The sequence below is a fragment of the Xiphophorus hellerii genome, chromosome 3, assembly GCF_003331165.1.
Source record: "Xiphophorus hellerii strain 12219 chromosome 3, Xiphophorus_hellerii-4.1, whole genome shotgun sequence".
Classification (NCBI taxonomy): Eukaryota; Metazoa; Chordata; class Actinopteri; order Cyprinodontiformes; family Poeciliidae; genus Xiphophorus; species Xiphophorus hellerii.
This window is the reverse complement of record NC_045674.1, coordinates 12,248,738-12,275,702: the sequence shown is the minus strand read 5'-3', so window position 1 is coordinate 12,275,702 and position 26,965 is coordinate 12,248,738. Positions and strand designations below refer to the sequence as shown.

General features: G+C 38.6%; 2 protein-coding genes across 3 annotated transcripts in view; one reads left to right on the top strand and one right to left on the bottom strand.

The window, feature by feature from the left end:
• atp1a3b (ATPase Na+/K+ transporting subunit alpha 3b) overlaps window positions 1-20,693 on the top strand; it is a 28,300-nt gene extending 7,607 nt beyond the window's left edge. Inside the window, exons 3-23 of one of the 2 annotated variants that reach the window (XM_032557641.1) lie at window positions 6,952-7,065; window positions 7,597-7,656; window positions 8,346-8,549; window positions 8,733-8,846; window positions 9,578-9,712; window positions 9,813-9,930; window positions 11,377-11,645; window positions 11,724-11,922; window positions 12,013-12,257; window positions 13,197-13,389; window positions 13,642-13,817; window positions 13,891-14,027; window positions 14,243-14,393; window positions 14,804-14,972; window positions 15,480-15,634; window positions 15,732-15,855; window positions 16,768-16,913; window positions 17,011-17,141; window positions 17,225-17,326; window positions 17,422-17,513; window positions 19,143-20,693. In XM_032557641.1, the coding sequence (XP_032413532.1) occupies window positions 6,952-7,065; window positions 7,597-7,656; window positions 8,346-8,549; window positions 8,733-8,846; window positions 9,578-9,712; window positions 9,813-9,930; window positions 11,377-11,645; window positions 11,724-11,922; window positions 12,013-12,257; window positions 13,197-13,389; window positions 13,642-13,817; window positions 13,891-14,027; window positions 14,243-14,393; window positions 14,804-14,972; window positions 15,480-15,634; window positions 15,732-15,855; window positions 16,768-16,913; window positions 17,011-17,141; window positions 17,225-17,326; window positions 17,422-17,513; window positions 19,143-19,171 (3,063 nt within the window). In that variant the 3' untranslated portion in view covers window positions 19,172-20,693. The remainder of the gene's footprint in view (window positions 1-6,951; window positions 7,066-7,596; window positions 7,657-8,345; window positions 8,550-8,732; window positions 8,847-9,577; window positions 9,713-9,812; window positions 9,931-11,376; window positions 11,646-11,723; window positions 11,923-12,012; window positions 12,258-13,196; window positions 13,390-13,641; window positions 13,818-13,890; window positions 14,028-14,242; window positions 14,394-14,803; window positions 14,973-15,479; window positions 15,635-15,731; window positions 15,856-16,767; window positions 16,914-17,010; window positions 17,142-17,224; window positions 17,327-17,421; window positions 17,514-19,142) is intronic. The other variant, XM_032557642.1, reaches the window with a different exon arrangement.
• Window positions 20,694-22,197: 1,504 nt separating this feature from the next.
• Window positions 22,198-26,771, bottom strand: rabac1 (Rab acceptor 1 (prenylated)). The gene is made up of 6 exons (XM_032557639.1): window positions 26,642-26,771; window positions 24,819-24,960; window positions 24,495-24,707; window positions 24,210-24,307; window positions 23,909-24,010; window positions 22,198-23,023 (listed from the first exon to the last, which is right to left on the bottom strand). Exons 2-6 carry the CDS (start codon window positions 24,947-24,949, stop codon window positions 22,935-22,937), a joined length of 633 nt encoding a protein of 210 aa, XP_032413530.1. The 5' UTR covers window positions 24,950-24,960; window positions 26,642-26,771; the 3' UTR covers window positions 22,198-22,934.
• Between the last annotated feature and the right edge of the window lie 194 nt (window positions 26,772-26,965).

The window sequence follows — 26,965 nt, the reverse complement described above, 5'->3', positions numbered from 1 at the left end:
ATGTAAGAGCATTTATAATCATATGTAGATTGAACTTTTTTCATTTTGTCATGTTACAACCAACGACTTTATCTGATAGACAAACAGAAAGTAGAGCATAATTCTGAAGTTCGAAGGGTAGAAATGCATAAATCCTTTACAAATGAAAACATGAACAATTTGGTCTTCCTCTTTACTCTGATATCAGCACTAGAGTTGTTTTCTGAGAGCTTCAGTGGTTTGAGAACATTAATAAATAAGCAGCAGCATGACGACCAACATGTTGAAGGAAGTGCTCTGGTCTGATCAGAGTCCAAATATTTTTGGGCATACATACATAAATGTATGTGAAGGAAAACAAACACTATAAATCACCCTTAATTTAGCATCCCTATGTTGTTACCTGGTGGTGGCAGCATCGTGGTGCAGGAATACTTTAGACTGGCAGGACAATCCTGGGGGAACACCTTTTAGAGACTGCAACCATGGCAGACGTTCACCATCCATCAAGTAATAGAAGGGTTTGGATCTAACCATGTTCATGTGTTTGAATGGCCTAGTCAAAGTCCAGATCAAAGCCCAACTGAGAGTCATTTGTGGCAAAAATGTTCTTCGCCTGACTGAGCTTAAGTTATTTTGCAAAGATCAGAGATACAATAATCGGTTTGCTGATGTGCAGACCTGTTACAGATAAAACACAAAGGACTGGTTGGGGAGAGGATCAAGTTTAATACATTTGTACTCCACACTTTTTACATTTTTGATTTTGGAAAGACTTGAAATGTGCTCTTTATGGACACTATCTGTACAAAGGTACCATTATTCTTTCACTTTTTTCACTTAGTAGTTACTCACTACTTTGTGTTGGTCTATCAAATAAAATCCCAACAAAAGCAGAAGGTAACAGAAGCTAGCAGTAACAGCTTGACAAACGTGAATAACTCAAAAGGCTCTGAATGTAAGTTAACACTGCTGATTGCACAATAAAAAATGCAGAAAGAGAAGTGTTGCTCTTTGTATTTTGTATTTTTTCAGCATAATACCACTTCCCCTTTTGACGTCAACACACGTCAGAATGCCTCCACAGGGCCATTCTTACATCTGTGGGAACTTGCAAACCTAATTTTGTTTGATTCAAAGTCCGAATCATGTGCAGTAAAAAAGGAACTTCAGAAAACAACCTCCTTTTTTCAGTTTAACCCATAATTAGTTGGCATGTTCCAACCTGAGGTCTTTAGCATGCTTGACTTGATTGTGCCGCACCTACCTGGTGAGTACCCAATGTGCAGCCGCAGACCAAAGCCTTCACTAGATTTCAGTGTCACGTTTATGTGCACTACTTAAGGTTTAAAGAAAGAAGACTCAATTTAAGACACAAAGAAAATGCAATTTGGAACATCATGTTTTGAAGGTACTAAACATTTTATTATCTCATTATTTTATTGAGCCATGATAATGTGCCTGTTTTGTCCCTTCCACATCTTCCTCTTCCTCCTACTGCCGCAGTGTGTGTAGAAGTTGCTCTAACACATTGTAGCCAATTCAGTGACTCACCTCTGCTAACACAGGCGCATACAGACATAAGTGCATTAAAAAATGCAGAGCAGTTCTTGAAATCCATCAGTGGCCTTAAACAAACAGCAGCGGATCCAGTGTCCAGTTATAGATGCATCAGTTATTCCTCATCCAGGATAACATCAGGGGATCCTCAGAGTACCAGGCCACTGCTGAGCTCTGTCACCATGCCAGCAGCCATGCCAGCTCACCATGGTAACCGGCTCTCCTAACATGCTCTCATCAGTGGCTTTGCAGAATCATTTAGGAATCAATTGAAAACAAACACTGAAGCAGCCGCTTAATCAAGTTATTGATATTTTAAGTGCATTTTAATGAGCCAAAATGTCTCTGGATGTTGGCTATCATTCTGTAATCTACAAAAAAGCAGCAAGATTTTGCTGTTTCGCAATAATGTAATTGATAAGCGTGTCCATCATTCTGTTTTTGCTCTGTGCTCGTGGGGGAGTGAGTGTATGTAATTTCAGCCACAAGTCTCTGTTTCCTTCCTCAGGACAGAGGGGGCTCATTGAATTACTCAGAGATGTTGAAGACAGCTGGATAGCTCCACAGAAACACACAGACAGGAGCAGTGAGAATGGATAAACACAAAATATGGATAACAAGAGGCATATCCTTTTTTACTGTGCTTGCAAAAGCGTTCTGTACTCTGACCTTTTCCCCATTTTGTTACGTTACAACCACAAACTTTAATGTGTTTTACAGAGATCACAAACACAGAATAGTGCATAAAGTGGGAGAAAAATATTTACATTATGTTTTTTTTTTATATAAATCTAAAATGTGATGTGTATTTGGAGCTTACCCCCATTAATCTGGTACATCTAAAAACAAAATCAGACTTTTTGGCCTACATGGAAAACACTGTGTGGAGAAAATCTAAAACTGAACACATTGTTCCCTCAGTGAAAAATGGTGGTGGCAGTATCATCCTGTAGGGAATCTGCTCTTTGGTAAGGATGAAAACTGTCAACTTGTGTTTTTTACACACTGACCTGTATGGACAAATACAAGAAAAAGTTTCTTTCCAGCCTACTTGATTGTGGAGAAACATTGTTACATTGTCAGCATAAACTCATTAAAATTGGATAGAGCATGGTGATGGCAGCGTCATGCTGTGGGGACAGTTTGAGGCTTCTTCTTCCAGCAGGACAATGACTCTAAACATACAACTGAGGCTACGGAAATAAGTTTAGATCAAATTCCGATGTTAAAATGGCCTAGTTAAAACCTGGACCGAAATCCAAATGAGAATTGATGTGAAAACTTGAAATTTTACATCCCATACAAGTACACCTCATAAATTTACAATACTTTTTGTCTTTTATTACATAAAATCCCAATAAAATACAACAAGGATTGTTGTTGTAATGTAAAAAAAATATGAGAACTTTTGCAAGACATATAAAGATGAGTATATGCTCATAAAAATGAAGAGCCCACTGCACTGAACCCCACTGAAAACGTCATGGTTATTTTACCAAATATTGATTCCTGAGTTAAAACATTAGTATTGTTGTTTCTAAGTGAATATGAACCTGTTTTCTTTACACTATTTGAGGTCTGAAAGCACTGCATCTTTTTCATTATTTTGACCATTTCTCATTTTCTGCAAATAAATAATACAGGTTTGCTTGGAATTTTGAAACATGTTGTCAGTAGTTCATAGAATAAAAGAATAGTATTCATTTTACTCAAACATATACCTATTAAAAGTAAAATCAGAGAACTGATCATTTTAAGTGGTCTTTTAATTTTTTTCCAGAGCTGCATATATACACAGTTTATTGCTCATGTTGCTAAATGTCTTCTCTGATATTTCCTCTTTGCCAATCACACAGTCACTGTCCAAATATCTTACTCAGTAAGCTGGCCACATTTCCTCTCTCTATGATTCAGGCTCATGAATACACCCTCACTCTTATTTGTAAATAACACCTTCAGGCACGCATAACCTGAAATGAAAATATGGTTTATTAGCAGTCCATGATGTTGAGATCTGTTAGAGTGCCGTCAGTGTGTGTCAAAACACTCAATATTTAATTAGATTCCTGAAAGATGGGTGGCAACACCCACACCTCCTGGTGCTCTCCCCCCACTCTCTCTTCACCTGCTTTCCTCTCACCTCCCACTGATGTCTCCTCTTCCATGTGCCTGTCTGCCATCCACTTCCGTCACATCCGTCACTCTCCCTTTCAAATCTCTTCTGTTGTTCAGGCCGGTCTGTGTAAGCTCATGTGGCTTTTAGATATCTGTGTCTCCATCAGCTTTATCACATACGGGAGCAGGTAGGCTGCTGAAAGGACGGTTTGTAGTGTTCAGTTATTGTTTATGGAAAAACGAGGTAGAACAATAAAAGGCAGAAACACACCTGCTAGTCCCATTACTGAAGCTGAAGCGTTGAATTACTCTTAAACACAATGTTGCATGACTTACTGTGCAACAATCCTGTTCTCAAACAGATAATATCCCACATAAATTATAACACACATGTACCTGTGTCAGCACATCTCCACCCACCTCCATTCTACTCTGGGCACACTCACACACCTGTGACCTGTCTCAGTGGGGTTTGGCAGCAGTACTTTTCCACTACACCAGTCTCTCTGTGTGCAGCCTCTTCATCACCAGGCCTGCCTCCACATGCTGCAGTGAGAGATTTGCTTACCTGCTCTCTTGTTACTCTGTGTGTTTGCATATGAGTGTGTGTACCTTTTGCAGTCAGGTCAAACGGTTTCCCTCCCGCTGACATGCTGCTCCCTGCCCGACAAGCTCAAACAAAGGGTTTTATTGTTTGTTCCCAGCTCAGAAGTGGTCGTTGAGCAACACAATGGGGCCGCTTAATTAAGTGAGAATTGTCGTGCATATACGGTATCATAAAAACTCTGTACATGGGGAGCGAAACCTGAGAGGCAGGTTTTGGAACCCAAAGAAAATAATAAAAAAAATGCATAACACAGGGGCTTCATTTCAGAGGGGTTGCACAATGGCGGAAAAATTACAATTCAAATGGGAGATGCAGGGGAAAGTTTCTCTTTGTTCCAGTGCAGGTGTGTTTGGTTTGGTGCGGTTTGTTTGAGCAAGTCGATCAACACAGAGGAAAAATTTCAGATCATAATTCATACTACGCTCCCCCCTTCTATACCTATAAGACCGACACATTTTAAAAATAAACAGACATTGAAGATTTACCTTAAAGATCAAATCTGCTTTTTATTCTGAAGGTAATGGAAGTTAGCTGCTGTTTGATGAGGTTACTTCCAAGATTCACCGTTAGAGGGCGCCAAGTTCAATTAATTTAGAGCACGAGCCACCAATTTATTATTATCAATACATTAAGAATTATCCATGAAAGTTAGCCAAGTCAATGCAAACTTTTTGGCAACTTAATTATACATTATTATTATTATTATTATTATTATTATTACAATTTTTTTTGTATAATTCAGACGATTTTCTGTTCTCATTATCCAAAAATCTGTATGAGATCAGATTATTAAGGGGCTGTCCACTGACCCCCATTGTCTCCTTAGGTGCGGTCTCTAGTTACCTCTGACCTTTGTCAAGTTGAGCTGCTTGAAATACTGAATGCGCAGAGGTTTAGGAGCATTACCAATACTTAGACCTCTCATACAATTTTAGTTTTCCTCTTTTACAAACCGCAGGGGCTTTCTAGCAGAAAAAACTGGTTTCACAGTGTTGACATCACAGCAGGAAGTGGAATTTAGGTAGAAAAATATCACTGAAAGCAAAATTTTTTTCCCCAATGTGTTCATGGGAAACCAGCAGTGTCTTTTTACTTACATAGCTTTATACCAATAAAATGTATTGCATTAGGATTTGAAATCAGTGGATATTTGTAAAGTGGATGAAAAATGTGACATATTTTCCACAATTTTACACAACTGAAATCAAATACTCTAAAACAAAATCCTGTGCAGTGATTTGCCTTCTGAAGATGCTGAATTTACAAATAGAGCTAACTAGTATTTAGTTTAGTTTCAGTATAAATCTAGCTCTCTATGAAGACCTCAAGTGTTTCTTAGAAAATACTGGTGAAAAAACATCACGAAATGAGTTGAATAATTTTCAGAACAATGTGAAACATGTTATGTGTGGTAGAAAATGAAGAATGCTCATCACCCTAAACAAATCATTCCAATTCCAAACATGATAGTGGCAGGACCATGCGAGGATACTTTTCTAAAACAGGGATTGGGAAGCCTGTCAGACTTTAGAAAAGGAAATGCTGGATGAAAACCCCTGGGATGGAGAAGTGTGTATGAATCTAAACCCAGGGCTACAATAGAATCTCTTAGATTAAAGCCTATTCATGTATTACCCCATTATAGTCCATGTCTAACTGCTAAATACTCTGTCCATCCCTTATTAGTCATTCGTTATTGTGCAAAGAAGAATGGGCCACAGTTTCAGTCTCAAGATGATCAAGATTTTTGCAAAATGCTGTTCCATGTATAAAAATGTAGTTATCTGCGTTAAGCCAAGTACTTTTAATTTGTCACTACACTTGCTGTGCACTTTAATCTTTTCTGGTCTTTTCTGTTTGTTCTTTTTGTTCTTTTTTCATTGCTACTTTCAATTAAAATTAGGTGTAGAATAGTTTTTTGTGTCTTCCTTTTCAGCTGCATGTTGGTAAGGTTAGGTCTAAATTGATCCGCCTGGATAAATAGGTAAAAATGAGTTGTAAAATAAAATAATGTGTCTGATTTTTGTCCTGCTGTTTTATATTTACTAATCTTGACGACAAAGTGTCTCTAAGGGCTCTGCTCTAATATTATAAAGCATATTCAAACATAAGAAGAAGTGCTTTGATCGGCCTGCAGCCTGAATTGTGCTCTGCCTTCCTCTGATGTCCTCCTGGCTTGCTGCTTTATAATTAAATAAAAAGGAGCAGGTTAAACCATTTTCACTCTATTAGGTGGTGGTGTGTCCATCTGGGCGTTATGTTTGTCAGAGCATTTGATCAGTGGATGCCAGATGGGTCTGGCAGAGACAACAGATTAAGGCTTTGATGTGACTTTACAGTGTGGTTTTAATAGTTGTATGTTCAGGCATAAGCCTTTGGTTTATACTTTGAATAGCCTTTGTTTATATTAATGTTTTTTAATCTTTTACTTTCCTCACTATTACTTAACCTCTCAAGGCCACCTCACTAGGCTATAACATAGTTCATGGAGTATTTAAACATATAGAAAAAGATCAATCATCCCTAATTTCTGGTGCAGTTTGTGAATGATAGATACTCCTAGAAAAATAGAAAAGATTCTCAATGTGTCGAGTTCTTCAGTTTATTTGAAAGCAGCTAAACTCAAACACAAAGGCTTTCTCCTCAGTGTAGTCCGAGGGCATGTATAAAACATGTGTGTGTGTCTGTAGTATGGACGTTCAGACAGTTACCGCGTTGCCACCACACAGGACAAAGATGACCGATCCCCCAAGAAGAAGAAGGGGGCCAAGGACATGGATGACCTGAAGAAGGAAGTGCCCATTGTGAGTAAAACCTTCTATTTTTATGTTTTATAGCTAAATATATTGTAAATTATTTCACTTTGTAACCTGTCAATTGGGTTATTTTTAAATTATTATTTTAAATACTCCATGCCTTTGGTGAAGGTATTTTCTTTGGCAAGAAGAAATCATTGTAAATAAGCCTAAAGGATGATGCTTTGCCCATTAGAGGGGTTTGACTTTCTATCAGGATGCTGTGAGTTTGACTCCACATTTCAGCTCAAGAAACAGACAACAGGGCTGCCATACCTGGCTGCCTTGAGACTCTAATCTCTCAGGTGAACTGCATGCATGGAGTACCATTATAAATATTTTATATTTTACTCAGTATTTGCTTTACAAATACAGAAACGCTTTACATGGCATATATTTATTATTGTTCAGGACTTTATCTGCTTAATATTGCATGGATAAATGATTACAAAGCACAAGATTTCTGACATCACAATGTATTAATATGTGTTTTTGCTTGTTTCTTTGTGTCTTTGTTTTGTTTTGTGTGGTTTTTTGCAGACGGAACATAAGATGTCTGTAGAGGAAGTATGCAGAAAATTCCAGGCTGATATGGTCCAGGTGAGTCATGTTTTCATGGTTCACCACAAGGTGGCAGCAGAAATGCTCAAGAAATGCAAGAAATACGGGCACACAGAGAGAAAATTTAAGGTTTCCATCCACTGTAATGTAACTATTTTATGATAAATTTCTAATTTTAGGGTTAAATTACTATAAGATAACATTAAAAATTAGCCTTGGGAGTCTAAAATAAAAGTACTTTTCTCTAATCTGTAAGGGGTCATAATTGTATGCACAAGCTCAAATATATATATTTATCCCCACTGGTTCATTATCTCTTAACAAGTTGCATCTTAACTATACTGTTTGTAGCCATTAACAGGCTTCTGACAAAATCCTGCCTGGATACTCAACTACTCTACTTGACATAAAGTTAATGTAAATTGGTTTGTTTCCAGGCACAGACATGCATTTAAATTATGCATGTCTAGCAATGGGGCTAAGGTCCATTTCATTTCAGAAACTGGATATTAGCGGCTTCTCTCTAGCTTGATAAAAGGCTTGCATACAAACATATAGGTTGCACATATGTGTATATATTTGTGTCTGTATGATTTTAACCTGGTTTAGATTAGAGAAGTCAAAAATAAATACAGACCTAATTTTCACTATAAAATCAGTAAGATTATGTGTTTTTTAATCAGTTCACCCTGATGTTGACATGTATTCTTCTTCACTTCTCTGTCAAGGGACTGACCAATGCCAAGGCAGCAGAGATTCTGATCCGAGATGGTCCCAACGCTCTCACCCCTCCGCCCACCACCCCGGAGTGGGTCAAGTTCTGTCGCCAGCTGTTTGGTGGGTTCTCCATCCTGCTGTGGATCGGCGCCATTCTCTGCTTTTTAGCCTACGCCATCCAGGCAGCCACAGAGGACGACCCTGCAGGCGACAATGTGAGCGAACACATCCACATATGGAGCAGTTACACCTCATTAGCTCATCCGTCACATTCAGGAATCTGAAGAAGCAAATAAAAATAACACCTTGACTAATTGATTTTAGTGTCACGCACTGCAGCTTTGCTCTTCACACCTGTGCAGATGTTAACCTGTTTCTCTGTCTCTTCTCTGCCACAGTTGTACCTAGGTATTGTGCTCACAGCCGTAGTCGTCATCACTGGTTGCTTCTCATACTTCCAAGAGGCCAAGAGCTCCAAAATCATGGAGTCTTTTAAGAACATGGTGCCACAGGTAAGCATGCAGGAAATATAGGAAACGTTTTAATTTTTCTTGTCAAATTTGAAACATACAAGCTGTTATTGTTAGAGGTGCAAAAATGTTTGTTTTGGCAGAGTTTCTGCTGAGTATGGGAAAATTATATTATATTGGCCTGGATCATTAAGAAAAGTGGAATAGCAAACTATGGATGACAAAATTAAAGATTTCCGAAAAATTTAACCAATTTTTACATTTATTAATATTTAGATAACATCCTTTTATTTCTGTTCATCAAATCACAAATTTATTTTGTTGTCAAACCTAGTGATAGTTTTCATCAATTCAAACTTATTCAAAATAAAATAGGACAACTTTTCAGCTTTTGGTCTTGTGTCAGTGATTAAACTGAACCTGTCGTTACTGAAATAGCCTTAAATTTAGTTCTCATCATCTCGCTCCATCTTCCTTGTTCCTCCGGATGAATAATATTCCCACTACATAATGGTGACAACATTGTGTTTCAATAGAAATTCATGTGAAATACAGTATATCTGGAAATTGATACAGAATGTGCCTTAAAAACCTTTAAACCATTGCATGAATTGATTTACAAAACAAAATTAACACTTGGAAATCCTTGTGGAGCTACAGTTAATGTTTAATTTTAAGGTTTAATTTGAGCCTTCCAGCTCTCAAACCAACTTTAGCTCCTCACAATCAATTTATTAAAATGTTCATGTATTCTCCACCCTGTGTCCCTGCAGCAAGCGCTGGTGATCCGTGAGGGTGAGAAGGTGCAGATCAACGCTGAAGAAGTTGTGGCTGGAGATCTGATTGAAGTGAAAGGAGGAGACAGGATCCCTGCTGACATCAGGGTGATTTCTGCTCATGGCTGCAAGGTACAGACACAAACCGGTGCAACAGTTGAAATTATATCAGTTTTAGTGTATTTTATAGTCTGATTAATTTTTATATATCTATTTCTGTGCTTTCCGACAGGTGGATAACTCCTCCTTGACAGGAGAATCAGAACCACAAAGCAGGTCACCTGACTGCACCCATGACAACCCTCTGGAGACCCGCAACATTGCTTTCTTCTCCACCAACTGTGTGGAAGGTACTGGCAGTGAATAATGATCTACATATTATGTTATTCTGCACATCTATACTGTAGCAACCTCCACAATTATTGGCAGCTGTAACCTCATGCAAAAAAACATTACAAAATCTGGTCTTTAATTTGAGAACATTATGTCCTCTAAGGAATCGAAATCCTTCTCAATCAGGGAAAACAATTATTTCACTATTAAATCAATGCAGTGTCACATTTCTGTCTTACTTTTCAAGTTGATCAGAATGTCAGACATACAGGGATACAGAGGGTAATTTCTTGTATGGACTCTTCAAAATGGGAAAGACAGAAGAATGTGTCAAGCAAATGTGTGTTGATCTTTGCATTTGATGAAATTGGTTACAAGGAAATAGCTGTTCACCTAAATTTGCCTGTATTAAGAGTCAATTAAATTATTAAAATATATAATACAAGGTTTCCAAAGTGTGGCCTGTGGACTATCTTTGGCCCTCTTAATAAGTTAGTGCAGCAAGTGATCAGTATTCAAGAGTTGGATAAATGCTGCCCTTCTGTGCAGGCGGATGGTGCACAGGGATACTTAAAAAAGAGGTTTTCACTGATGCATATCCTTTCAAGAAAGACGCTGACAAGTTAAGAGCTTCTTAAAATGGAAAAGGGTTTAGACATCACAAAGTTTTTGTATTTTATTTACCCTGTTTATGTTTGTTTTAATTTTAATTTTATGGTAATAAGAGCACAAACATCTTGCGACTTGTACTCAAAAGCAGACATGGGAGCACATTTTCATTAAACTTGGATAAATATGACAAGGCCTTAAAGAAACAGAGACCTATATAAAGATTTTGTTGCTGAGGACAAACAAACATTTTTAACAAAGAAAACACAAATTAAACCAGGAATTTAGGAAGTTTGAAGGTTTTTCCTTTTTATTTTACAAACATTTTTACAATAATTTACCAATCAATTTTGTTTATTAGTTTTATTAAAATTGTATTATTACATTTTAGTTTTTTGTTTAATAGGTATAAATAAAAATTAATTAACAACAAAATTTGGTATTTTTAAATTTGAAATAAATTACAATTTTGTTACCTATGAGTACTTTTGAATAATTTTGACCCACATGGTTAAATGTTTAGACACTTCTGCATTCAAACTGGACCTGTGACCATTAAATCTGAATGAGGATCCAGGTTTATTTTTTACAGTTGGCAAGAGGAGAAAAAAGTAAAACGACAGTAAAAAGCAGAATATTGGCGTTAAATAATCTCCATTGCAATCATTTATTTCAAGGTGTTCATACATGACTTTACCAGGTGCACTAATATTTTTAAAGGACTCTATTGTTGCCTCTGAAAACTTAAGGAAAAAGCACAATTTAAGTGGTATGACTTTTGTCATTTACAGTATGTATTATATGGTTCCATGTTGCTCAGTCCAACAAGTTGTCTTGTTTTTTTGTCTAACCAGGCACAGCACGTGGTATTGTCATCTACACTGGAGATCGCACAGTCATGGGTCGCATTGCTACTCTGGCCTCCGGTTTGGACACCGGCAAAACCCCCATCGCCAAGGAGATCGAACACTTCATCCACATCATCACGGGTGTGGCCGTCTTCCTGGGCGTGACCTTTTTCATCCTGGCCATCATCCTGGGTTACAGCTGGCTGGAGGCTGTCATCTTCCTTATTGGCATCATTGTGGCTAATGTGCCTGAGGGACTGCTGGCCACTGTCACTGTAAGGGACCAGAGGTTCTGGATTCACGTATTGTAGGTAAATACAGTGAAAGTTAACATTATGTCTGTGTGCCTGCAGGTGTGTCTGACTCTGACTGCCAAGCGTATGGCGAAGAAGAACTGCCTGGTTAAGAACTTGGAAGCTGTGGAAACCTTGGGCTCCACCTCCACCATCTGCTCTGACAAGACAGGCACCCTGACCCAGAACAGGATGACTGTAGCCCACATGTGGTTCGACAACCAGATCCATGAGGCTGACACCACCGAGGATCAGTCAGGTTAGAGAGGAAAGGGCATGTGGCACAGACGGCGCAGGCGTTTAAAACATGTTGCACAGCTTAAACCCGTCCTTCCCGTCCTTCCCTCAGGTGCTTCTTTCGACAAGAGCTCAGCAACATGGCAGGCTCTGTCCCGTATTGCTGCTCTGTGTAACCGTGCACAGTTCAAAGCCGGCCAAGACTCCGTGTCCATCCTGAAGCGAGACGTGGCCGGAGACGCCTCGGAGTCGGCTCTGCTGAAATGTATCGAGCTGTCCTGCGGCTCCGTCAGGCTGATGAGGGACAAGAACAAGAAAGTGGCCGAGATCCCCTTCAACTCCACCAACAAATACCAGGTAGGTATTTTCCTCAATATAGATGGCTGTGGACAACTTTTATTACACTCTAAAAAAGAGAGAATGGTGCTCCAACTTAGAAAAAAAAAAATTAATTTGCTTCATGTAATTTAACTGAGTTTGTCAAACTTATTTTATTTATGTTTGTTTAACATGACACCTTAACAAAACTTGAATATTTACTTGGTTAAACTCAATTTGATTATTTGTAATAAATTAACAAAATCAAGTAATTTGCTTTTTTTAGTTAAACTGAATTATCAATGCATTTCTAAAGTATTCATACCCTTTGATCTCCAGTTTATTTTACTTTAAGTAGATTTTAGATCCACATAAAGTACTGTGGATTTTTTGGGGCTTTGACTAGGCCAATTTTACACATAATTATGCTTTGACCTAAGCCTGAAATTTAGCTCTTGTAGTATGTTTATGGATTTTGTCCTGCTGGAAGCTGAACTTCCTCCATAGTCTCATGTTTCCACTCATATTTAGCTCAATATTTAGCTCCGTCCAGCTTTCCACGAAGTCAGATCAACTTCCCTGATCCTCCTAATGAGAAACATACTCAAAGCATAATGGTTCCACCACCATGCTTCATTCTGGAGATAGTGTTTTCAGATCTATGTGCAAGATTAGGTTTTCACTGCACAAATGTTGTTTGAAGAATGGCTGTATTTATATTGAGATTAATTACACACATAGGGTCACGTTTTATGAATTATGTGATTTCTGAAGGCAATTGATTCCTCTAGATTTTATTGAGGAGTGCAGTTCAGAAGAGGCAAATGCACGCAACACTTATATTTACCACTTTGTTTTGTGAAGTTTGTGTTTGCAACACAACAAATTATGGAAAAGTTCAGGGGAATGAATACTTTTGAAAGGGACTGGATACCTTATGCAACAGGATTTATCTCAATCTTAATTTTTGTCATTCAGCTTTCAATACATGAGACAGAGGATCCCAATGACAACCGCTACCTGCTGGTGATGAAGGGCGCCCCTGAAAGGATCCTAGACCGTTGTTCAACCATCGTGATTCAGGGCAAAGAGCAGCCTATGGATGAGGAGCTGAAGGAGGCTTTCCAGAGTGCATACATGGAGCTGGGAGGACTGGGAGAGCGTGTACTGGGTGAGAATCCGTACTGGTGAAGATAGATGACATATGGCAATGCAGTAATAATGTTCAGCAGGAGAAGATGTGGATTTTATTGACATGTTGTTGAAGTCAACAGTAGTGCTCAAAGAATAGTTTGCACTTTTCTAAAATCAGTCCATTGTCAAATCAAGAAATTTTAAATTTACGATCATTTCTAGAATATTACAGAAAAAGACAGAGAAGAAAAATTTATTATAACTAGTAGCATTTGGCTTTCCCCTGCAGGTTTCTGTCACTTTCTCCTGCCAGAAGACCAGTACCCCAAAGGTTTTGCCTTCGACACAGATGATGTTAACTTCCAGACGGAGAACCTTTGCTTCGTTGGCCTCATGTCCATGATCGATCCTCCTCGTGCTGCTGTGCCAGACGCAGTGGGAAAATGCAGATCCGCTGGTATCAAGGTGAGGTATACCAAACCATTGCATTGTACACATTTTAAGGATAGATAAAATATTAAATTGGTTCTTGTTGTAGGTCATTATGGTCACTGGTGACCACCCAATCACAGCCAAAGCCATTGCCAAGGGAGTGGGCATCATCTCAGAGGGAAACGAGACAGTGGAGGACATCGCAGCTCGTCTCAACATACCTGTTGCTCAGGTCAACCCAAGGTAAAAATTTGCTGTCTGATATGCACAGAAGGCAAGGACAGACCTTTTAGTGAAAGCACAACTTGAATGATGCATTTTTGATTGATTGATTTATTCAACAGACTCATGATCCACATAGACATAAAAAACAAAGACACATAATACACAACGACGAATAAAAAACACTTGCATACCAGTGTTTCCACAAAGCTTAAGCTTTTACTATTTATATTCAGGGATGCCAAAGCTTGTGTGATTCATGGCTCGGACCTGAAGGACTTGTCTCAGGACCAGATGGACGACATCCTGAGGAATCACACAGAGATCGTGTTCGCTCGGACCTCCCCACAGCAGAAACTCATCATTGTGGAGGGATGCCAGAGACAGGTTGAGACATTTTGACATTGTTTTAATGAAGAGTCTTATAAGAAACATGGTACTGCGTGGAATTACACTAGTCTGTCCGACATGTTATACTTGTTCACCAGCAGGTGGTGCTAGATATCCAGTAAATGGGCATCTCTAGACAAAAGGATACAGTTAAATAAAATACCTATTTTTAGTTGCATTTCAATTGAAATAAAGTAGATAATTTAAACAGTTTACATCAGAAAACAAATTCAACCTGTCAAACATAATCTTATTTATACCTTAAAAAATAATATAATATTTATTATAAATAATACTTCCACTATTAAGGCTTTTCAGAATGTTTGAGTTTGACCGTTTCTAAAATAAAAAGCTGTTCCTTTGGTAGATCATCTCAGCATCTCATGCCTTTTCTCCATCTATCTCAGGGTGCCATTGTCGCTGTGACAGGTGATGGTGTGAATGACTCTCCTGCTCTGAAAAAGGCCGACATCGGTGTTGCCATGGGAATCTCAGGCTCCGATGTGTCCAAACAGGCTGCAGACATGATCTTATTGGATGACAACTTTGCCTCCATTGTCACTGGAGTGGAAGAAGGTGGGAAGGCCCAGTGGAGAGGAATGAGATGAGATCGATAAAGTGTTGATAATGGAAACCTTAAATAATGGAAGACGGTGGAAAATTCGATTTCAAAAAAACATAATCTGATGGGAAGTCTTTATGAATAAAATATATATAAATTGATGAAGAATAACATAATTTGGGTATTATGTCAACCAAGTGTGGTTTAACTTTTAACCAATCTGATTCTGGGCCAATTAAACAGAATGTAGTTGGGCTCAGTAGACCAGGTTTGGTTTAATCTATATTCTAAATTGTTTAAAAAACAATGTTCAGCTTAAAGTATCCTTGTTTATTTTTGCATCAGATATTCATACTAAGCATAGAGTACTTTGTAAGTTTTTCCTTTCTGTACTGACTATATGACCAAGCTTTTTGGTCCATGTCTGAATCTTGAACATAGCTTAGCATCTTAGCATTTCTATGCCCAGATGTCCATTGTAAATGTTGTCTAATGTGATTTTTCCACTTATTCACCATCAGGCCGGTTGATCTTTGATAACCTGAAGAAGTCCATCGCCTACACCTTGACCAGCAACATCCCAGAGATTACCCCCTTCCTGCTCTTCATCATTGCCAACATCCCTCTGCCTCTGGGAACCATCACTATCCTCTGCATCGATTTGGGAACTGACATGGTGAGAACAATTAAAGCCAGACAGTGTGAATTTATATACATATACTTAGAAACAGCTGTGCAGTATAGAAAGTTATCTCTTACTCTTCCTTTGATAGGTTCCAGCTATTTCTTTGGCTTATGAAGCAGCTGAGAGCGACATCATGAAGCGTCAGCCCAGGAACCCCTTCAGGGACAAGCTTGTAAATGAGAGGCTCATCAGCATCGCTTATGGACAAATCGGTATGCAAAAAAGACTAAACCTAAATGTTCTTGCAATTATTCACAAGCATTGTATGTAAATTCAAGCTATAGTCTGAAGAAGTATCAAAACAACTTTCAAATGATATCAAAATGATTTTTGAAAGTTAAAAATCAAGACAGCTAAAATTATGGGGTGATTTACTATAAACTATATTTACAAATAAACCTGTGAAAAGTTAGATTTTTCTTTGTACCTATCAGAAAAACATCTTTAGTGAATGTTATTCTGTTTTATTGGTTAGAATAAATGCCAGTTAAATGACTTACAATAGTCCCTTTATTCTACAAAAGGTCACATTCATTCCTGTTGAATGTGATATTCCCACCATTAATAGTGAAAAGGTACATCTTACTTTGAAATTAAAATGTTAGGTTTTAATTTCCCCTCACACAAAACACTATGAATAAATCCTGAACTAAATTATTTCCATCTTTTTGAAACAGCTTGGATTTTGCTCATTTATCAAATCAGTAAATATTCAGTTTGGATGCTTGAAACATGAAATTAAAGATTGTTTGGTTGACTTAAAAAACAACAACTCATCTTTGTTGGACCAAAACATGAACAATAAGGTGTCAACAAGAATGAAAAAATAAACTACTAATTATATTCTGGGTATCTTATCGTCTTTTAAAATTCTCAAAACTGCAACACTAATCAGGTAATGTAACATGTATTTAGGGGGATTATACAGATAGTATCAAGGGATTGGAGCACAAATAGAAAACACAAACTTGTTGATATCAATAAATCTACTGAAGCTGTAAATTCTACCTATGCTTCTTTTAGATGGATTACCTGAAAGTATTTATTTTAATAAAACCTTATTTTAGTCTTACTTGTTGAACATAAACCATGTCTACATTATGTCAACCTGTCTGCCTCCACAGGAATGATCCAGGCGTTGGGAGGCTTCTTCAGCTACTTTGTCATCCTGGCTGAAAATGGTTTCCTGCCCAGTCGACTGTTGGGCATCCGACTGGACTGGGATGACCGCAGTTGCAACGACCTGGAAGACAGCTATGGACAGCAGTGGGTACGTGTCTTTTTCTTTTCTTTTGTAGTTTCAGTATCTTTCTTCATATTTTGCCAGCTGGTCTTACTCTCTGTCTGTCATCTCCTTCCTCACACAGACATACGAACAGAGGAAGATTGTCGAGTATACATGTCACACAGCCTTCTTTGTCAGCATCGTGGTGGTGCAGTGGGCCGATCTCATCATTTGCAAGACCAGACGTAACTCTGTGTTCCAGCAGGGCATGAAGTGAGTGCTGGAGCTACACATATACATATTTAAAAGTCTTCATGAATTGTTCTTACTGATGCTTGCTGCGTTTCTGCGCTCAGGAACAAGATTTTGATCTTCGGCCTGTTCGAAGAAACTGCCCTGGCTGCCTTCCTGTCCTACTGCCCTGGCATGGATGTGGCTCTCAGGATGTATCCTCTAAAGTATGTCTCAGAGATAAATGTTTCGCTCTGTTATAAGATCTGACATATTTCTTGCTTACTTTACTCACTTTACTTTACTCATTTCTTGTTTGCAGGCCTTCCTGGTGGTTTTGTGCATTCCCATATAGTTTTCTCATCTTTGTTTATGATGAAGTACGAAAACTTATCCTCCGCCGGAACCCTGGCGGTAAGTCTCCGTTTTTTCTCTTATTAAGGGTTTTAGTTGTATGGAAAATGGGAGATTTACATTTTTGCATTTTTGCGTTCTTCTCCATATGATTGAAGTTGTACAGAAATAGTTTTTTGGCAAGTTTTTCAAAAGCACAGTTGTTCTTCTCTCCACCCAGAAGGTGTCCTTTAGGTTCAGGAGTGTTTCTTAGTGGAGAGAAAAAGGCAGGTCACATTCTGCAGAGCCGTTGTCAAAATAAGCTGCCGTTTGTTCTTGATAAAGGTTAAAACCATTTTCCCAGCAGCTTTTCTTCCTTTTCTTTTTGTTGTTTCCTGAATTTAGTGTAAAATATTTCACTCCAGCTTAGGTCATAAGTCTTTGCTTCTCACATTTTTAAAATTATTTATTTGTATATTAAAAAATATTAAACAAAAAACAGATAGTATTCATTGCATTGTATTGTACAAGGGCATCTCAATAAATTATATCAATGAAATCTTGCCTTTATTTATTTCAGTAAATAAAAAGGGGAAACTTATGTCTTACATGGATTTATTACATGCAAAGTGATATATATTTTATGTGTTTGTTTTTATTTTAATGATTATATCTTACACAAAAATGTTCACTTCTTAGAAGAAGTATTTCCATGTTCTGAGTACTATAAACACTCGATACGTGGTTGGGTCTCCTTTTGCTTGAATTACTGGATCAGTGTGGACCAAGTTGCTTTAATATCAGAGATAATTTCATCTGTTTTGTTGGTTCTGGTGTCTTCTGTGCTTCTCTTGACCATAACTCCAAACTACATAGATCGGGGTTCAGGTCCCCAAAATATCACCGACTGTGGAAACTTCACACTGTGGGTTCTGCCTTTCCACTCCTCTTCTAGATCCTACTGGGACCTTGCCTTTCAGATAAAATGAAAATTCACCTGCATTTTTGGACCACAGAGTTACCCCTCTTTCCCTTAGTCCAGATTTATTTCTGACATTTCTGAATCTGGAGTGGCTTAACAAAAGGAATGTGACAGGAATATTGGAGCATAACCAGGATACACCTTTCTGTGGAGGATGTTGAAGGTTTTAATCTCACTGGCTCCAAACTTGTAAATTAGCTTTGCTTCTCAATCCTCTATAGGCTACAGTCATCTCTGTCCATGTATAGTTTTTTTCTACCACTCATTTTTCTTCCACTCAACTTTCTTTCAAAATATACTTGGATACATCCCTCTGTGAACAACCAGCATGTTTCACAGCGACCTTTTATGGCGTACCTGTCTTGTTGATGGTGGCAGTGAAAGGCTGGTTTACCATGATTGTGGAGCCAAAATATTTCTGTATTGAAATCTCTATTATAAATGAAATCCCAGTTTTCTAGAAAATTTAATTTTGTTTCATTAGCTATGTCATAACTATCAAAGGGAACAGAAATGAACATTTGAGCCATATCACTTTGCGAATAATGAATCAACATGCCACCTTTAAATTGAATTACTGAAATAAATTACCTTTTCAACTATAATTTACTCAGATGAATTTGTTTTTTTTTTTTGCTCATTTAAGAATGCAAATGTGCACATTTCCTAAAATGTTTATAACGTCAAGTGTGAACTTCTTCTCTGTGTTTTTCTTATTTGTGCTGCAGGTTGGGTGGAGAAGGAGACATATTATTGATCAGTGGAGCACCTTTGCTCAAGCCCCTTTACATCTTCTACTCATCCGTTCTCCCCTTCACTTCATCCTCGGCAAGACTCATCTCCAGACGCCCTCTGCCCCCCTTTTAAAGACAAAACCTGCTTTCAAGCAATTTCCATCACAACTGCCCCAAAGATTAAAAACAGCAAAAGCACCTTTACAACTTTCTACATTGCCCTGCGCCCCTTCTCCTTACCTCCTATGATACTCTTTGCATGTGTTCTCTCACTGCTGTGTACTTAAACCAATATATCTACCAAACGGCAGCTGCATATTGTGTATGTAGATTTGAATGAGCTGACGATACAGAGGGAGTGTCTATGCTCTGCAAAAAAGGACCATTCAGCTTCCTCTCCTCCCTTTCCCATCCCCTCTGTATTTTAGTAGGCCCATCTCCTTTCTCTCCTCGCCAGCAGCCCTTTGCTTGTCCTCCAATCACACACAGATTAAAAGATCACACCGAGTGATCCCAACGCCGGCCACCACTTCGACTGCCACCTCTCGCCTCTGTCTCCTGTTTGTGGAGGAACCGCAGAGTGGTCACCTCCCCGACGATCTCACTACATCCATTTTTATTTTTCGTTTCTTCTGTTTTCCACAATCAGTGTTGTTGTTTTTTTAATATGTGGGGGCAGGAGGGATTTTGATGATTTATTTGTCTTTTTTTATTTCTGATATGGGAGAGAAGGTGTGTGAGAGCAACTTTTCCTCATTTAAGCTTAACAAAGCACATCTCATGGCGTCCTGTCCTCCCTCTTGCTCCCTTCTGTCTCTCACAGCCCTCCTCTCCCTTTCCCTCCTGCCCCAGTTGTCTCTATTTGTGTGCACAGTGTGAACCATTGTCGTTGTTAATAACTATTACAGTACATCCCCTCTACCCCAAGTTGGTAAATCAACTCAATCTTTCTGTGTGCTCTAGGAAATCTATGTAATTCTATTCCTGAATTTAAATGAGACAATAAAAAAAATATGTTGGAAAGCAATGCAAGAGAGACATTCATGAAGAGCATAAACACTATTGGTCAGGATCTGTCTCTCTTTTTGTATTTTCTTTGTTTTCTGTTTTTTTTTTCTTGTTTGTTTTTTTTTGCTGGTTTCTCAAGAGGCTAATCTTCAGTGTAACAGCAAAGCAGGGTGTCAGGTTGTGTTTATCAAACCAAAAGGCTTCAGGTTCCCCATCAAGGCATGTGTGCAGGTATGATGTGGTGAAAGTGTGCTGCGATGTAGTTCGAGTGGCGACAGTGTGACTCCATGCGCCTGGGGCCCTTCTTACGGGACCCAGGTCCTGATCCCGTTAAGTCCGGCTCGGATCTGTGCACACTTGCGTGTTGGAGACCAGTCGAAGGGGACCAGCAGTCTCAGCTGGGTCCATCCCAGACCACAGAAAGGGATGAGATTGATGAAGAAAAAATACCATCATACAAAACTTGTAGAAATATTGTGTGTCAAATAAATGAAACCAACACCAATAAAACATCTAGAACATTTAATACAACCTAAACCTGCGTGTTTGGTTTTGATTTTGTGTCACTGACTTCCTGCATCTTTCATGTCGAAATTCCTCCATTTTCCAGACTGAAGTTTTTAGAAACACAACAGTAAAATATTAAATTATGGTGAACCTAAATTCACTGTAAACTCATGGTGAACCAGGTTACACATTGCTTCAGGTATGGAAGCTGTAAAAAAAAATTTTAGTAGGAAGCAGATGGATGGATTTAAGCAGTAGGGTTGATAAAAACCTGATTTTTAGCCTATTTTATAATAAGTACATTTGAAACCTGGAAAACAATTGAATCAAACTCTAGATTTTTCCAGATAGTGAAGAAGTTCTTCTATTACATGTGATACATATTTCGCCTTTACTTGAATATAGTTTTCCTAATATGAATGGATAGAGACATTTCACATTAATTCTTGCAGCCTTCCTCCACTCTTTTATTATTTAATAACATAAATGTAGATTTGGTGCAGATATGTAGCAGTAATTGTAGCTGAAATGGCCTAACATGAATCGGAGGATAAGGAGTCACCTGGTGTCTCTGATCTACAGGGGAAGAGTTGGCAACAGCCCAGGTTAATGCACCAAAACCTGTACAGTACATGTCAGCCTCACCTGACTTCAACATACGAGCTTCAATAAGAGACAAGATTGCTAAGTATTATTGTAAACAATAAAAATAAGCATTGTGAAGGTGTAGTATGGATCAAGAATAAGAAAAGGTTGCATTCCTGTAGCGCCTGCCTTCAGGCTGTAATCTCTCAGAGGTCATCTGTTTAAAATAAACCTCCTGTAGATCATCTAGTACACAGGAAGCCATGCATGGTTTAATTCTGCATCACCTGAGAGAACAGGTTACTTAAATACTTTGCCTGCTGTGGCAAAAATTGGAGAAACAAAAACTTTCAGAGACTGCTCCACCACTGTCTAATGACAAACCTGCTCCCTTTCACACACACATTGTGTCACTCTCGCTGACAAACACCCTCTCACTCTCACCCTTGTTCTAATTTCCCTGGTGTCTCTGCAGTGAGCTCACTGCAGTGCGACTCCCCACTCTCTCCCCCTCCTCCCCGCCGCCCCGACGTATAATAGAATATTGATCGCTCGGCTTTTGCCGCAGTGTGTAAGCGAGTGTTCCTGTGGATGGGTGAATGTCTGGCTGGGGCCCTCCAAGGTCATTGCCATGGCAACCAGTGCATGGGGTCCTTTGGCTGTGCTGTCAGAGAGCACAGGTCACAGGGGTCACATGAAGAGGGGGAGCAATGGGGGAAAACGAAAGCGAGAAGGGGAGGGCGGTTGTCGGTGACCGGTGCAGTTTGCAGCGCCGCAGACACACAGAAAGAGAGAGAGAGAGAGAGAGCAGGGATTCATGGTGTTTTATTCCACTGTGCATTCAGACCGGACCGGAATAATAACCGAACGGTACAGACGAGGTTCTGAGGGCTTCAAAGTTCAACGCAAAGCACTGCCAAGCATGCACAAACAGAAGACAACCGTGCTGTTTAAGGATGAATCAGTAACAAGGATTTATTGCACTTCCAAAAATTCCAATACAAAAACACACCACTTCCATCAAATGTAAACAAATAGTACATTTCTGAAACATGCTTTCATTAGCTGAACGTTCAAAGCAGACTGATTAAATATGCACACCATGAGAACAGTGAAACTCTCAACACAGCAGGCCTTCAGTACCTTGTAAATGATCCAGAAGCTTTTCTCAAATTAGCATTTTATTCAATAAAAACAGGCATTTTAAAGCTTTATATGGCACTTTACCTTTGGAAATTACTCATAAACAGCAGTTTATAAATATGAAGTATGCACAGAATCTGTTTCTACAGCAGAGAGTTCATTGCGGAAGCTCTATTTATAGATGGCGAGTATATCAGTAAGGAGCAAGAGGCTTTATGACACAAACCAGAGGCATAAGAGGTTAGAAATATGCAGATCAAGGCCCATAATCTCACAATGTGCTTTAATTGATTATTAAGAAATTCATGATTTGTGCATATGACCAGCTATGTACATGAAAGAGTGTAACAACAGTTCTTTGACACAATGTAAGGTGCGTTGATAAATGCCATAATGTTAAATACCTGGAATATAAGATACACGTATAGCTTGGAAACGGTTTCAGAGCAGTTTCTCCCCCAAACACCTGAAGGCTGGTGCAATCACTGGGTCAAAAAGACGCCCAACCGTCACTCAGCAGCTGCTTCAAGTTCAGCTGGGTCGTCACACGGGCTCCATGAGGAGCTCGTCCAAGTCTGTTCCCTCCAGCTGCCGGAAGGCGGCATGGGAGCCAATCACAAACAGCGTAGCTCCTGGGAGGAGACAAAAATGGAAAAATGCATTTTAGAACAGAGAATATGTCGAGCTTTTTAATAAAACAATAACAGCCCATGAAACCGAATATATTAGCAGGAAAAAAACCAAGGTCATAAAAATACAATGGCCCTCATTAATCAGACATTTGGGTGTAAAGTTATTATCACATACAGTAACAAATTTAACAATTTGTGGGTGAGCGTAGGGCTTCACCACACCAGGCTTCAGATTGAAACAGTGTGGACCTGAGGTGCAGCAGGGAAAATTAAGTTGTGCCAAAGCAACATTATTATTCCATACTAGTGCAAAATGATGAATAGCAGCACAAGTTTTTAGCACATTTATTTTAGATTAAAGTTTATCGATAGTTTTTATCATTAACTTGGTTTGAAAATTTGAGAGGTTGGCTGCATCAATATGCCATCGGATGTACAAAGCAACCACTGAGGTGACCTGCATATTTAGGCAGACAGAATAGCATGCCTGGAGACTGACTGGAGTTAAAACTGTACATCTCCTAAAGAAAATCTGTGGTTCAACTGAGATGAAAACAGTATAAATATAGAGATGTTTGTGTCTGTATTGGTTGTCATGCAGGTAAAGCACGACAGCTTCACCTGCATGACCTAAAACAAAGTTTCAGGTTTTGTTTGAGTCTTATAGTTTCTTGTAATTCTTGGAGTGATGCACCTGAAAAAAGTGTGTATTTCTTTGAATAACCTTTTAATGCCACAGATTTTGTGAGCATGGCCACTGAAGCTATGAATAAACATGTACAGTGTGTAGAGTGCCACATATTTTGTTGGCAATTTGTTGCCAGCAAACTAATGCTAGCAGATCAGCAACATGTGGCAAAACCTAACTGCAGTGGTTTCACTTACCAAGAACCCAGAAAACAGCAGCGCCGGCTCCTGCCAACCAGAACACGGGTAGAGAGATGGCTCCAGCTAAACTCATCTGGTGGGGGACGGTTAGCTCTTTACCTGATGAACAAGAGAGCACAAAGAAAACAGACTGATACGCTTTATACGTGAAGGTTTGTTCTGCCTAATACAGGACTGGTTGGGCTTATACGTCATGATAAAACGACTACATGCTTCCAAGGAAGTCTGAGAAATAAAATTCATCCAAGGAACACATGTAAAAAAACACATAACTTCATTTTATGCCAACTTTACTCACCAAGAACAACTAGCTTGGACTCCAGAGACTTGAGGTGGATTATGTAGAAGGCACCAGCAAACACAGCCAAGGCAATCAGCAGCATGGGTGAGCTGATGCTGAGGATCAGGAGCACAAACAAGTCAATCACTCAGATTTCAAGGTAACAATTCTTGTCTCATGACCTTTTAAATGTGTTTTAATCACACAGACTACAGAAAAACAACTGCTAATATGAGAATATGAGGTGCACATTTTTTTGTTTTGAGATTAAACCAACACTGATCCAACTCATTGAGGCCTTACATGCAGTAGAGGATGAGACCCAGAAAGATGAAGGTGTAGTTGCTGTTGTAAACCTCCACGTTCTTCACCACCCTCTGGCAGAGCTCTCCGAAGTTTCGAGGTTTCGAGAACTTCCTTTGGTCAACAAAACTGGCCCACGGTCGAATGGACACCCTGCGGCGGTTAAACCATTCTTTAGCCACGCTGACTGAGAGGCCTTTGGGAAGCCACAGCCTGGAAAGTAAAGGCAAGGTAGAATACATATGAAAATGAAATAATCTATGTAATAATATTAATGTAATCTGTTATTTTTAACATGAAAAATCTAAAGTGAAAGGCTCTTACTTCGCCAGGACTCCAGTAGCGCCGTTGCCCCCCGTTCCAGTCGGATGAGCATCCTCTGCACCAAACAGATCTCCAGCCTTGCTGTCCATGTCCACAAGACAGTTCTCTCCCTTTGGTGCACCTGAGGACATCTGAAGACTTTCTGTTGAAAGGAGATTTCAAGGAATTTAAAATGTCTGGATGTAAAATGCGACTAAACATTGAACACGTTTGCAGCAATAAGTTGATCATCAAGTAGCTGCTAACCAAAAGCCTTCCTCCTCTTGACCCAATATACTTTGCTTCAATAAAGACTTTTAAAGTGAGTGGTAGAAGTACTCAGAAAATAATGATTGATATTTACATAATAAATATCAAGAAAGTTCACAAAGAGTTGCACTATAGTAGGAGAACATGCAATTGCAACATAGTATTGTTGAATATTGTGATGAAGATATACGGTGTGATAAACATTTTCCTTTTCATCTAAATCAGTTGGTGTATTCACACCTCAGACATTAAATTCTGTATCAGGGAGGGGATCAAAACCCATATAACTCAACTGATATACAGTTATCATGTGGAGGATGAATACAAAACACATAAAATACAATTGACAACCTAGAATTATGTCAAAGGAGACTTTTGGGATTGTAATATTGTACACATGCTTCAATGGTGATTGCAATTCAATATATTATGAAGTTAACATTTACTACAAGCCAGTTTTGGCAATACTTTAGGTATAACATAAAGTGTAAATAAGGATTAGCTACAGATGTCATGGAGATACAAAGCAACACTTTATTACTAAAGTTTAAAAAGTGAAGCGGCCATATTGGATTTTGACATTTGATTGGTGAGAAAGTCCAAATCTGTTCCTTCAATGTTAATTATTGCAGTAGTACTAGGAAATAATATTCTACAAACTTAATGAATAAGAAAAATAGAATCAGTTTGTTCAATAAATAACTTGGTGATCAATGAAAAAATTGCTACATCTGGCTGACAGATTGGTGTATTTTTAGTATTTACCCTGGCAGTACTTGTTACATAAGGTGAGAACCACCGCCCTCGCTCATTCAAATTACTTTACCTGTTTGTTTGTTTTTTAATCCATTGAACCAACAGGGAGAAAATGTGCAGAAATAAAATCATTGTTTTAGTTTATTTACGAGATTGTTTGGAAGATCATCACAAAGCCTGGACAGCTCAAGATTATTAGAGGGAGAAGAATTCTTTAAAGCAATATACAAATATAAATAAAATAGCTTACCTGTTTTTATAACCCACTATACAATAAATTTGGTGATTAAAACTACATAAAAAATTAAGCATATGATGAATTGTCCTTAAAGCAACTACACCTATGCTAAAGCCTAAAACAATACCAATAGCTCACTCTCAAATCCAAAGGCTTTTAATTTATACCAGAGAAAACTTATTTGAATAGATTGTTGATCAAATGTACGTTCAAACCGGCTGAACTACTTTGTTAGTAGAAGAGCAGTGGAAAATTACAATCAAAAAGGGCCTGGTCAATACCACATCACTCAACAAACATGATATTCATGAATCTGTTATTGTTAGCAATAATATTTTTATTTAGAGAGTCGCTGTGTTAAGTGATATCCATAAATATATGCTTAAAAACACAACTTTACCGGAAATTCAACACACTAACATGTAGCTTCTTTGCTAACGTTTACGTCAACACTAGTCCAAGCGGACAGCTTATCATAACATCAAAACACTTTACACATACTCATATACGTTCTTGACGACTAAAGGACATTTAAAATTTTTACGTCATACAATCCTTAATATAAAATCTAGGTACTCACTGGAAAAGTTTTATGAGACAACCTCCACCTCTTTGTTGCTGTTCAGGATCACGGATGTGATGTGGCCACGGAGATAGAGAGAGAGGGGGGAAAAAAACATCTTGGTATTCTGATGCACCACATTGCCACCTATTGGCCAGACTGTGAACCTCATTGAAAACGGGATGCTTCAAATAATAAAAAGAAGTTCGTATTAATATCTTTATCTTTTCTGTGTGTTTTAACTCGAAATGCTTATCTACAATATGTATTCTTGTAGGCTAAGCGACAGCCATGAGATCAGGTGTGTGGTGCCCGTTGTCCTCGTTCACAGTTCACAGATCG